This window comes from Mustela nigripes, chromosome 3 (assembly GCF_022355385.1).
Source record: "Mustela nigripes isolate SB6536 chromosome 3, MUSNIG.SB6536, whole genome shotgun sequence".
Classification (NCBI taxonomy): domain Eukaryota; kingdom Metazoa; phylum Chordata; class Mammalia; order Carnivora; family Mustelidae; genus Mustela; species Mustela nigripes.
Window position 1 is genome coordinate 172,192,778 of NC_081559.1, and position 14,883 is coordinate 172,207,660.

Sequence of the window (14,883 nt, forward strand, 5' to 3'; positions counted from 1 at the left end):
AATATTTTATAGTTGAATAATGGACACTGATGGGTAAAAACATAATACTTTTAAATAAACATGATCTAGAGGTAAGGCTTTATGTATTGGACAATTGTCATCTGAAAATCTCTTTCCAATTTAGAAATTAAGAAAACATGATTAAATATTCATAAAAATGGAAAATAATATATTCTAGGTTTATAATAAAAATTAAACGACAATGTTATGAAGGTTTCAATAAATAAATATGAGAACTTCCAAATACGACAAATAAGAAAAATTACACCACTTATGTGTGACATAGAACAATTCAAGTTCTCATTAGAAGATATTTAATGAAACTTGAATGCAAGAAGAATTTTAAAAGCAAAGACTAATGATATTGAAATAAGTTTCTTTGGGCAAGAGTTGCAAATTAAAGAGGAAAAAATTGTGAAACATAGTAGAGATAATAATAGCATTTTCAAAGAAGGGATTTTCAATATAAATAAACTCTGGGGGAAAAAAGAGTTTTATTTTAGGTAGAAGTGGACATATTCAGTGTGGGATCTAGGGAGGGGGAAGCAATTTGCATATCAAAGGCAATTCATTTAAATCAAGACTTTTCTGAGCATTTTTGAGTAAAAACAACATTTGTTAGTGTGTTCTCCTCTACCTCTACTTAACCCTATTGAAATTATATCTTAACCAACAAGGAAGCTAACTTCTAACAATTTAAAGGATGCACTAGTAAGGAAAGCATGTTAATGTGTCTATGTGCCTACTCCATCCATGATGGGACACACTATAAAACACAGCTAATCAGGCAGCTTAGTAAGTTTGCAGTTAATTTTCAAAGTTTTCTTTTTTGTTCTGTTCTGTTGGTTTTGTTTTTTATAAAAAACCCAGGTTAAACAAATACGCTATGGAGAAACTATTCAGTCTTTAGAAACCTAGAGCTTCATTAAAATATGAAACAATTTCATTCAGTAATAATCACTGGGTACTCAATAAGTTTGTGAGTTATTAAGAAGCTATATTACATGGATACCTGGTTCTCCATAATTTTTGTTCTCTTTCATTGTCTTTAATTAAGGTACCAGTGATATTAAATGGGAGCATAGAACAATGTAAAACAGGAAGATTAGCATTTCATGCTAGGGCATGTCTTTCAGATTGTCAAAATATGAATTTTAAGCTACTTAAGTTAGCTTCTTGGGTATTTATTTATTTATTTACCTAAATTTGTTTATAGTTTCAAGAAATACTTCTCCAAATGAATTTATGTTGTCTAGGTAAAATACTGTTTGGACATAATGTATTAGAAAAATCAGGCCTAAATGACAAAAGTTTTAAAAGGATACATGCAAAGGTGGATTTTTATATAATAAAACTTTCTCTTGATCATGTTATAAAATCATAGCTTCCATTTTTGTAGGCCACTTTATTTGCTCTATATATAGATTACACCAAAAATTATCATCTTTGAACTCCTTTTGCTGAAGAAAATAGAAAAAAATGCATCCCCCATAAAATACTTCCTTTCTATTTTATTGCAGTGAATTCATTGTTAGGCTCTTTTTCACTCCTGAAACCAGATAGGCAATGCTAGAAAATCAAATTGAACCTGAAGGCACTATAAAAGTCAATTTAAGATCAGCAAGTAGAATACTGAAAATAATAATTACATACACAAATCTACTGGAAGCTTAGCACTATTGCCTTATGATGCAAAACAGCTCTATCTAAAGATACCAGTTTCATGAAACCATACTACATAAAGCAAATGAAGTATCATTTTATTTTTGAGATAGATCATTTTTTCCCTCCAGGTTGTACATTTAAATATAAAATACTTTTTTTCTATTCTGATAAGGAAGAAAGACATCTGACTGAAAGATGCCATGAATCTAGTAGAAAAGATCACCACATGAGTCAAAGATGATAGTCTTTTGAATTTCTGCCATGCCATCTGCTTTAACCCATTGAAGAGGAGAATTAGAGATATAAAATCATGCCGCTAGAAAACTCCAAAAGGAAGGGGTCAACCCAGAGAGGTAAAGAAGCTCTGCAAGATTTTTTATAGAAAAAGAGTCCTCTGATTCCTGAAGTACAAAAAAGTTTTAGATATTGAAATTGGAAATTCAACAAAATATTATTTCCAATTTAAAAGTGACACTGGCTGAAACTGGTAAGATTCAAGTTACTATGCTCTGGACAGCTATTTTTAATAAAATATATAAAAGTAATTTTCTATGCATATTTAAATTTCAATTTTAAAATATAGTATTTTATGATGAGTAATATATTCTGTTATGAGAAAGGATTTAAGAGCATATTTTCATTCATGCTTCCACTCAAATTAACTACATTAGCAGTAGAAATTATAGATTTTTCTACAGTGGATTTTGTTCAAAATCTTTAGTTTTAAGTTATTACTTTAGAGATTTTTATTACAATAATACCCAGTACATTATTATAAATGTCAAAATACCAATCACATTAATCTGTTACTATTATTGTCAGAAATCTCATTGAAAGGACATCTATAGTTAGGTTACTGGTCTTCAAGTATAAATTAATTGTTGAAATTTGTATTCCAGAAAACAGTATGTGGCCTAATAACATTTTAGGTATTAATTATAAGCTGCCTAAACTCACCATATTAAATTTGCAAAGTGCCTAAGACTTAAGACTACTAAAACAGAAAGCATTAAATAAAAAAAGAAAAACAGATAAATGGAAAAATGTAACTATGGCAGTGCTCACGATTCCCTTAACAGGAGCTGATACACTACTGAGAATGAAATGAATTATTTACATAAGTAGTCTGAGGATAAAGTACACTAAACCCACATAATGTTAATAAATATTGTAGAAGCTACATTTTCATTAACACTCCATCTTCATAATAATCTTGTTCTAAATAAAGAGATTTTTCAAGTTAATACATCAAATACTATATCCCTCTTATTCAAAATTATGCCTCTTAATAAAAATAGTGGATCATAATCCTAACAAGGTTAATTAAACTAGCAATAGCAAACACACTGTATAGGAAAATGGATTTCAATTGATAGCCTATTTACAACTGCAGGTTTTCTGCAGTGTTTTGTGGTACAGCTTTAGGAAGCATGCCTATTGGCTGAAGCACTTTATTAAAGTAAACATGACATCTGTCACATATTATCTTTCAGAGGTCATAATATTCTCTGTTTTGAACATGGTGTTATAAAAACCAACTAACTTTTCTACTGTAATTTAGTTATCACATTATTACCTCAGCAAGAGAATGACTATTTTTGCTTATTCAAATTACTATTCATTAATGCAAAAGGTATCTTGCTTCTATTGCAAAATCTGGCTGTATATAACAAGATCATTTCACATATCAAAAGAGACAGAGGAATTCATTAAACATACCTTGATAGGGAGCACTAAATCCACGATATCGGTGATTGCTGTCTGTAACAAAATGCAGTCTGAGCCAGTTTTTGTTGCTGATAATTGGTGGTGGTATATTCATTCCAGATAACCTGAATTACAAAAGACAACAACAAAATAATCTTTAAAAATTTTTCACCAGTACATTTTTTCACTGAATTGGGACCCAGAGAAATGTCTACCTGTATATAATATTCATGACATTACATTGTTAATTTTTAAATACAAATAAATTAGTTATTCTATGCATAGGAAAGTCAATGATAGAATGCTGCAACTCCAAATGTGCTTTTTAATCAGATTCATATATTAATAAAATAAACTGTGAACTGGAAATAATTTTTTATTCAGCCCAATTTATTGCCTAGATAATAATAAGCATAAAAGAGGCTGAGCTAATGGTGCTGATCTTTATGCTCCTCAAATATATGTTGATAAAGTATAGTTAGAAAATAAAAAGACTTCAAAGCAATTGATATACTGTTATCACCTAATGTATTTTCTATATTTCATATTCTATGGCAAAATTCCCAATTTCTTTTCATAGGGCAACCACTCTTTTAATGTGATTTCTAATACTACAAATTTTTGTAATTATGTTTCATAATATGTACTTCTATAATGCACTGGAGGGCTGCCCCAAGTGACAGACAGAAAACGATTGTATTTTGGATGTATCATTATTCTCCATATATTTAGTCACAAAGGTACCAATTCATAGTCTCCTTAAAGCAAGATACCTAGAGTAAAAGTTTTGGAACTATGCCCCAGATACTGGTCATGGTTAAGAGATGAAGTAACACTCCTGCTGTATGTCCTTTGAAGACTTCCAGGGAAGCAGTTTCTCTAATTTCATTCAACAAAGGAATATTACACCCACATACTTACACATTTAAATCCTAGGTGTGTGCTATAAAGTCAAAGTAAAATATTCTCAAAAGCTAGACTATTACTATACTAATACTAGACTATTACTATTATTATTTTAGTGAAGGAGAGTTCTTCATTAAGGTTTCCTAATAACCAGTATATGGTGTATCCTTACTATTCTTCAAAGCTTTTGCTTTTCAACACACAGCAAAATAGCTGGTGTGTGTGTGTGTGTGTGTGTGTGTGTGTATGTTGGGGGTGGTGATTACAACTCTTAGTGCTTTGCAGGCAGTCACTCTAGGGTACCCATATGAGGAGATTGGAATAGATGCTGTACACATTATTCAGTGTTGAGATGTAGACATGGTGATGTAAGAACCCTTTATCCAAACTGTTCCCTTATTTCTCCCAAAACCTACTTTCCCACAATATTTGGGAATTAGCCATCATTTTCCATTGATGGCTATCTGTCATGGTATAGAAATATGAATTCACCTCTACTGTATCATTGTGGGCAAAGGGATATGCACAGGTGAATAGAATGGTCTTGGCAATATAATTGTGTGATTTAATGTTCATGATTCTAACATGAACAAGATAGGTTCTTATCCCTCGCTCTGCTTTGGAATGCATTTTCTCAAACTTTTCTCTATTAATGTCCTATTTTTGCTCTCTTTTCATAGAGGTGACTCTATTGTTGCAACTTCCTGCTTTGTTCATATCTGAACTTAGCAAACAAAGATATGTATATGATTTTAACGTTAACACTGAAGTTTAAAATTTTTACTTCATTACTTTCAAAACCATCCAGGTTTTGTTTTCCTTTGCTTGCTTGTTGGTTGGTTTGGTTTGAAAAGCAATTTCAAAGAGAAAGTATTTAGATTTGATACAATTATATTTTCAATAGACTAGCATATTCCATGCCAGGATTTGATTTACAATTTGGTTTTCTTCACTTCCTCAATTTCATGCCCACAAATATCCACTAGGGAAAGCTTAAATTATTTTAGACAGTCTGCACACATTTCTAAGTATAATGAGACTATAATACATGGATGGTTGTAATACATTAAAGTACAGAGTTTGGAGAGAAGTCCTTAGAAGATCCAATAAATGAGAAAGAAATCAACAAGAGAGGAAAGAAGATGAAACAGACAATAAAATGGATAAACTTCCCATCTTTCCTAGGGACATCAAAGATAATTTCAGCAACAGAGGGTAGAAAAGGCAACTAATAGCTACCATGGAACTATAGTTTGCAACCTGAATTCACCTTTAGGAATTGAAAAAGGTGGAACTGAATACATTAGAGCTATAGTAGCTAGAAGCACAATGCACATGAGATGGAGGAAATAATGACAATTTAACAGGGGTGCATATAAGAAGATATTTCTGACAGCTTCAATGTTTCAGTTTATGAAGCAGAACTATAGGTAAGCCAAATCACTGAACCAGAAAGCAAGTGTATCACAGTATCTCTCCTTCCCAATGATAGTCTCCTAGTACTGCATATTATTAAGAATAATTTATACAATATGGCTTTGTCTATATCTTATGGAGTAATCTGGGAAATGCATATAAGTATTTCTGTACCATATTTCATATGCTATCAGGACATCTAGAAAATGGAGGATTGAGCATAAATTCTACCTACAATGATTCCATTAAATTAACTCAGATAATTTATTAAGTACTAAAGGAGATATTTCCTAAATATAAATCATTGTTATCCTTATCTCACTATGGTCATTTGAAGGTAAGTATATAGGGGTTCATTCTAGTACAAAGTCTTCTGGATAACAAAGAGATTTAGTGTATTCAACAATTATTTACTGAGCACTGATTATATAACAAACAATGACACTAAGGGTTGGAAATACAGTAGTAAATACTACAAAGAAGATCCACAATCTTGCAAAGTGAAAATAAAGAAAGTCACAAAGATAACTCAAGATAATTTCAGAATGTGGCAAGAGATGTACAAAAACATTAAAAAGTAATATGATAAAGAATGTCTAGAGGAGGAGCAAGATGATAGACTGGCAGACTTAAATTTTGCCTGTTCCCAGGAATTCAACTAGATAGTTATCAAACCATTCTGAAGACCTATCAACTCAACAGGAGATTGAAGAGAAGAATAGTAGCAATTTTATGAACAGAAAAGTGACCACATTTTCTAAGGTAAAATGTGCAGAGAAGTGAATTTGAGATGATACATGGGAAGAGAGATTGCAAAGGGAGGGGCTGGCTCCTGTGGAGCACAAAGTCAGAACTTTTAGAAGTCTGTTCCACTGAGGAATATTGCTCCAGAGTCTAAGCAGGAAGATGAGACCTAGCAAGGACAGTGTAGTCTCGGGACCTATGGGGTCACAGAAAGACCAGGAGTGCCTGAGTGCAGCAGAGTTCTTAGGTATCAGAGTGGGGAAGCTGGCTGTAGAGATGGAACTGAGAAGTGAGCTCTATGTTCAGGGTTACCTTAAACCATGATCCAAGGCACATTCAGGCCATTACTTTTCAAGCAGGGATCCCACAAGTGGGAGATATGAGGAGACCTACCCCTTCCTCCACTGGGAGGAATGGTGGGGAATGTGCCACAGGAATCTGCTAGGATTAAGGACTCCAAATGGGGCCATGTGCCAGAGATAGAAACACTTGCTAAGAGGATGGGGGAGCATGGAACACAGCTACTGGCCAGAGAGAAAGGAGTGACTGACTGCTTATCTCTGAAGCTGCACTGAGGACTGGGGCCCTGAGCTCTCGGCTCCTCTGGGTTGGAGATTTGGAGGCCGCCATTTTCATTCTAACCTCCAAAGCTCTACAGAAAGTGCTCAGGGAACAAAAGGCACCAAGAGCAAATGTGAGCAGATTACTTAGCCTGAACCCTGGCAAGAGTGGTGAAATTCCACTTTGATCAGACATTTAAGAATAACTGCAACAGGACCTTCCTCCAGAAGATTGGAGAGAACATCCAGGAGAAAAACAAGTTTAGTGATCAATGAGAACTGCAAAACACCAGGGCTAGGAAAATATAGCACATAGAATTCATGGCTTTTATCCCACGATTCTTTAGTCTTTCAAAGTTAATTTTTTTAATGTTGTTTTTATCTTATTCTATTTTTTAAAACTTTTCCTCTTTCCTATTTTAACCTTTTAAACTATTTTATCTTATCAATACTTTTTACTTTTTTAAATTTTCATTATTATAGTCATATTACATCCTTTCATTGTATATAACCTTATTTTTTGTATAGATAAAAGTTTTTCTTTAAAATTTTGGGATATAGTTTCTTCTAACAGATCAAAATATGCCCTAACTCTAAAATATGGTTTTGTTCTTGTCTCCAGATGATCACATTTTTTCCTTTTTTTTTCTCTTTTTTTTCAACCAGCTCCTTACCTTATTCTTTTTTTAGAATCTTTTATAATTTCATCTTACAGTCATATTCCATCCCTTCATTGTGTTTACCCTTATTTTTGTATATAAATATATGCTTTTCTTTCTTTAAAACTTTGGGAGGCAGTTTCCTCTAACAGACCAAAATACAGAAATACACACACACACACACACACACACATATATATATATATATATATATATTCTTTTTTCTCTTTCTTCATCCCCAGTTTCAGAACTCTTTTGATTTGATCAGTGCATATTTTTCTGGGGTCATTGATACCCTTTTAGTATTTTGTTCTCTTATTTATTAATTATTATCTGGTTAAAATGAAAAGGCAGAAAAACTCACCTCAAAAGCAAGAACAAGGCTAGGAACCTAATCAATACACACATTACTAAGATGTCAGAACTGGAGTTCAGAATGAAGATTATAAACGTGCTAGCTGGGCTTGAGAATAGCATAAAAGATACTAGAGAAGCCCTTTCTGGAGAAATAAAAGAAAACTAAAATCTAACCAAGTTGAAATCAAAAGAGCTATTAATGAGGTGCAGTAAAAATGGAAGCTTATACTGCTAGGATAAATGAGGAAGAAGAGAATTAGTGTTGTAGAAGACAAAATGATGGAGAAGAAAAAAGCTGAGAAAAAGAAAGATACACAACTACTGGACCACAAGGGGTTAATTCAAGAGATAAGTGATACCATAAGATGAAACAATATTAGAATAATTGGGATCCCAGAAGAAGACAAGGCATCAGAAAGTAATTGGAGCAAATTGTAGTAGAAAATTTCCCTAACTTGGCAAAGGGAACAAGCATCAAAATCCAGGAGGCACAGAGAAACCCCCTCAAAATCAATTAAAATAGGTCAACAACCCATCATCTCATAGTAAAACTTACAACTTCTCAGTGACAAAGAGAAAATCCTGAAAGCAGCCCCAGACAAGAGGTCTATAACACACAATGGTAGAAATATTGGATTGGCAGCAGACCTATCCAAAGAGACCTAGCAGTTCAGAAAGTACTGGCATGATATATTCAGAGCACCAAACGAAAAAAAATGTGCAGCCAAGAATACTATATCCAGCTAAACTATCATTGAAAATAGAAGGAGACCTAGAAAACTTCCAGGACAAACAAAAATAAAAGAATTTACAAACACCAAACCAGCCCTATGGAAATATTGAAAGGGGTCCTCTAAGCAAAGAGAGAGCCTAAAAGTAACACAGAACATAAAGGAAAAGAGACAATATGGAGTAACAGTCACCTTAGAGGCAATACAGGGGCACTAAATTAATATCTTTCAATAGTTACCCTGAATGTAAATGGGCTAAATGCCCCCAATAAAAAGACACAAATTATCATAATGGATAACAAACCAAGACCCATTGATATGCTATCTGCAAGAAAGTCATTTTTGACTCAAAGACACCTGCAGATTTAAAGTGAGAAGGTGAAAAACAATTTACCATGCTAGTGGACATCAGAAGAAAACTGGCGTAACAACCCATATATCAGATAAATTGGATTTTAGGCCAAAGACTATAATAAGATATGAGTAAAGACAGTATACCATACTTAAAGGATCTGTCCAACAAGAACTAACACTTTTAAATATCTATGCCCCTAACATGGGAGTAACCAATTATATAAACCAATAACAAAATAAAAGAAACACATCAAAATAATACAATAATAGTAAGGGACTTTAACACCCCCCTCAAAGAAATGGACAGATCTTTAAGAAAAAGATCAACAGCTTTAAATGACACACTGGACCAAATGGATATCACGAATACATACAGAACATTCCTTCATAAAGCAACAGAATGAACTTTCTTCTCTAGTGTACATGAACATTGTCCAAAATAGATCACATCCTGGGTCAAAAATCAGGTCTCAGCTGGTAAAAGATTAGGGTCATTCCTAGCATATTTTGGACCACAACTCTAGAACTCAATCATAAGAGGAATGTTGGAAAGAACTAAAAAATATGGAGGCTGAAAAGCATCTTACTAAAGAATGAATGGGTCAACCGTGAAATTAAAGAAGAATGGAAAAAATTCATGGAAACAAATGAAAATGAAAACACAGCTGTTCAAAATCTTTGGAACACAGTAAAGGCCATCCGGAGAGGAAAGTAAATAGCAATGCAAGTCTTGCTCAGGAAACAAGAAAGATTGCACACACACAACTTAACCCTACATCTCAAGGAGCTGAAGAACAGCAAAGAAAGTCTAAACCCAGCAAGAGAAGAGAATCATAAAAATCAGAGCATAAAGCAATGAAATAGAAACCAAAATAACAATAGAACAGATCAATGAAACTAAGAGCTGGTTCTTTGAAAGAATTAATAAGATTGATAAACCCCTGGCCAGAATTATCAAAAAGAAAAGAGAAAGGACCCAAATTAATAAAATCATAAATGAAAGAGGAGAGATCACAACCAACACCAAAGAAATACAAACAAGTATAAGAACATATTATGAGCAACTATACCCCAGCAAATTAGATAAGTAGGAAGAAATTGATGTATTCCTCGGGACAGATAAACTACCAAAACAGAACCAGGAAGAAATAGAAAACCTGAACAGACCCATAACCAGTAAGGAGATTGAAGCAGTCATCAAAAATCTCCCAACAAACAAGAGCCAGGATCAGATGGCTTCCCAGGGGAATTCTACTAAACATTTAAAGTAGAATTAATACCTATTCTCCTGAAACTGTTCCAAAAAATTGAAATGGAAGGAAAACTTCCAAACTTGTTTTATGAGGACAGCATTACCTTGATCCCCAAACCAGACAAAGACCAAAGACCAAGGAGGATTATAGACCAATATCCCTGAAAAACAGATGCAAAAATTCTCACCAAAATAAGCCAATAAGCTCCAACAGTACAGTGAATGAGTTATTCACCATGAGCTAACAGAATTTATTCCTGGGCTGCAAAGTTGGCTCAATATCACAAATCAATCAATGTGATATAATACATTAATAAAAGAAAGAACAAGAACCATATGATACTCTCAATAGATGCTGAAAAAGCATTTGACAAAGCACAGCATTCTTTCTTGATCAAAACTCTTCACAGTGTAGGCATAGACAATACATACCTCATTATCATCAAAGCCATCTATGAAAAACCCACAATGAATATCATTTTAAGGGGAAACAACTGAGAGCTTTTCCCCTAAGGGCAAGAATGTCCTCTAACAGGATGTCCTCTATCACCACTACTATTCAATATGGTACTAGAGGTCCTAGCCTCAGCGAACAGACAAGAAAAAGAAATAAAAGGCATCAGAATTGGAAAGAAGTCAAACTCTCACTCTTTGCAGATGATATGATACTTTATGTGGGAAACCCAAAAGACTTTACTCCAAAATTGCTAGAACTCATACATGAATTCAGTAGTGTCAGGATAAAAAACCAATGCACAGAAATCAGTTGCATTTCTATATATCAACAGCAAGACAGAAGAAAGAGAAATTAAGGAATTGATCCCATTTACAATGGCACCCCAAACCATAAAATACCTAGGAATAAATCTAAACAAAGTATCAAAGAATCTATACTCAGAAAACTATAGAGTATTCATGAAAGAAATTGAGGGAGACACAAAGAAATGAAAAAAACATTCCATGCTCATGGATTAGAACAAATATTGTGAAAATGTCTATGCTATCTAAAGCAATCTACACATTAGTGCAATCCCTATCAAAATACCATATTTTTTTTTCAAAGAAATGGAACCAATAATCCTAAAATTTATATGGAACCAGAAAATATCCCAAATAGCCAGAAGAATGTTGAAAAAGAAAGCCAGAGTTGGTGGCATCACAATTCCAGACATCAAGCTCTATTATAAAGCTGTCATCATCAAGACAGTATGGTACTGGCACAAAAACAGACACATAGATCAGTGGAACAAAATAGAGAGTCCAGAAATAGACCTTCAACTCTATGGTCAACTAATCCTTGGCAAAGCGGGAAAGAATGTCCAATGGGAAAAAGAAAGTTTCTCGAACAAATGGTGTTGGGAAAATTGGACAGCCACATGCAGAAGAATAAAACTTGATCATTCCTTTACACCACACACAAAAATAGACTCAAAATGGATGAAAGACCTCAATGTGAGACAGGAATCCATCAAAATCATTGAGGAGAACACAGGCAGCAACCTCTTCAACCTCAGCCACAGCAACTTCTTAAAACATCACCAAAGACAAGGGGAAGCAAGGCCAAAAATGACTATTGGGACCTCATCTAGATCAAAAGCTTTTGCACAGTAAAGGAAAAAGTCAACTGTCAGAATGGGAGAAGATATTCGCAAGTGACATATCAGATAAAGGGCTAGTATCCCAAATCTATAAAGAACTTATCAGACTCAACACCCACAGAACAAATAATCCAATCAAGAAATGGGCAGAAGACATAAACAGACATTTCTGCAAAGAAGACATCCAGCTGGCCAGAAGACACATGAAAAGTGCTCCATGTCACTCACCATCAGGGAAATACAAATCAAAACCAGAGTGAGATACCACCTCACACCAGTTAGAATGGCTAACATTAACAAGTTAGGAAATGGCAGATGGTGGCAAGGATGCAGAAAAAGAGTAACCCTCCTACATTGTTGGTGGGAATGCAAGCTGGTGCACCCACTCTGGAAAACAGCATGGAGGTTCCTCAAAAAGTTGAAAATAGAGCTACCCCATGACCCAACAACTGCACTACTGGATAATTTCCCTAAAGATACAAATATAGTGACCTGAAGGGCATGTGCACCTGAATGTTAATATCAGCAATACCCATAATAGCCAAAATATGCAAAGATCCTAGATGTACATCAAGAGATGTACATCAATGGATGAAGAATTTGTGGTATATATTTACAATAGAATACTATGCAGCCACCAAAAAAGGGAAATCTTGTCATTTGCAATGATGTGGATGGAATTATAGGGTATTACGATAAGTGAAATAAATCAGAGAAAGCCAATTATCATATGATCTCACTGATATGAGGAATTTGAGAAACAAGGCAAAGGATCTTAGGGGAAGGGAGGAAAAATGAAATAAGATGAAACAAGAGAGAGAGAGACAAACCATATGAGACTCTTAATCTCAGGAAACAAACTAAGGGTTGTCAGAGTGGAGAGGGGTGGGAGGGATAGGGTGGCTGAGTGATAGTCATTGGGGATGGTATGTTATGGTGAGAAAAAAGAAAAAAAAATGTCTGGAAATGAGGTTTCACTTGTTCTAATGTATTTTCCATTTTACACTCAAAACAGCCATACACATGATTAAATTTTAAATTACTAACCTGGATTTTAGGAGAATTAAATCAAAGAAAAATATGATAATGATTAAATGTCATAAATTTATAGCTTACTATTATGATATGTATCCAAGAAAAATCCAAAATGTGTCTTTTGAGTAATTAATAAATTAGAATGGACATAGTAATTTAATAATGATATCAAATTTCATTACATATTTAGTGCAGAAATATAATAATACAGTGTAACTTGCCAATATTACACTTTATAAATTTTTTTATTTTTTAATCTTCTGCAGAAATAAGTAACTAATCATGAACTGATATTTACTTATTCATTTTAATAAACTTATATTTAAAATCAGATGCAACCTTTTTTATTGTGGATAGTGCCTCAGAGAATGTAACTGTAAGCAGCACAAAATATTTTAATCAGTTAAGCATAGGAAATCTGAGAGAATCACAGATCTTCACCAGTTTTCAGAAGTGTGTTTAAATCTATTTTGAGCCTATGTCTTTGGTTTATAACTCTCTTGTCACATACTTACTGCTGTTATCCTCTGACCTTTGGTTCTCAACTCTCTGAAAGTGAGCACTTGCAACAACAGGTGTCCTGTTTGGGCTTTATATTCTTTTTCTTTTTTTTTTTTAATCTTTCCAATGCCCTAAAATCATTCAAATCTAATGACCTGTCTTTCCTCATCTTTAGTACCCTCAGGCACAGTCAGACCTCATACCCATAATTATTCTAATCATCAAAAAACTCATTCTCCCCACCTACTTCTACTGCACCCTCCAATTTTACTTCTTTCTCTTTCCTGCTCTCTCTCCCTTATTTCCCCTTTCCTCTTTTACTTCTTTTGCCCCACTTCTTTTCTCTGGATTCCTCTGTGTCCAAGATTGTGTGAGACCAATTGTCTATAAAAATTTCCTAAAATTCATCCTTTCATCTTAACTCAAGACCTTTTCATGAACTTCTCTTTAAGGCTAAAATGTCTCTCTCTATTTTTTTACTTTCATTTGCTTACTTCATCATTCACAGCGAAGCCAAGTCTTAAAGTTTCAAGATTGCGATAAATACCGAATCTCCTCTGCATAATCTTAGCATATCATTATTATTTTGTATAGTAGTAAGTTTTCCATCCTCACTACTATTTTACATTTCTTTTGAAGGTAGGTTATTAAGCTCCTGGTGCTGAACACAATGATTGATGAATAGCAGATGTACACTGATGCTATTTATCAAGAAATACATGAATATAAGCTGTTTGTGCATGTGCCCACTTTTAGTACTTTTTTAAAATTTTATTTCTTTTCAGTGTTCCAGCATTCATTAGTTATGCACCACATCCAGTGCTCCATGCAATATGTGCCCTCCGTAATACCTACCACCAGGCTTACTTCTTAGGCACTTCTCACAACATTCATGTGATTATATTGTACATGTTATATAGATACAGAGTTAGAAGGAGGAATGACATTGGATTTATCCCTGAACCTATAAGCATATTTTAAATTATAGATGATGAACAGATGCCTATCAAGTTAAATAATTATAACATTTCTCATAGTGTGTTCTAATAAATATTAGCAACAAAAACTGCCTTTGGGGATGAGGGATGGTACCACAGTAAAAAAAGATACTGAATTGTTGTTTTATAACTATATCTCTCACTCCTGTATTTTTTGTGAAGTTTTAATACAGAATTTCTTTTATTTATTTAAAAAGTTAACTCTCGGTCAAGATGGCAGAGAAGTAGCAGGCTGAGACTACTTCAGCTAGCAGGAGATCAGCTAATAGCTTATCTGAAGATTGCAAACACCTGCAAATCCACGGAAGATCGAAGAGAAGAAGAACAGCAACTCTAGAAACAGAGAAACAACCACTTTCTGAAAGGTAGGACCGGCAGAGAAGTGAATCCAAAGCGACAG

At 33.9% G+C, this 14,883-nt stretch overlaps 1 protein-coding gene across 1 annotated transcript in view; it reads right to left on the bottom strand.

The window, feature by feature from the left end:
• The window catches only part of LOC132014588 (CUB and sushi domain-containing protein 3-like), an 809,760-nt gene that overhangs the window by 356,640 nt on the left and 438,237 nt on the right, over positions 1-14,883 (bottom strand). The window contains exon 6 of the mRNA XM_059395524.1: positions 3,385-3,497. Within this exon, the coding sequence (XP_059251507.1) occupies positions 3,385-3,497 (113 nt within the window). The remainder of the gene's footprint in view (positions 1-3,384; positions 3,498-14,883) is intronic.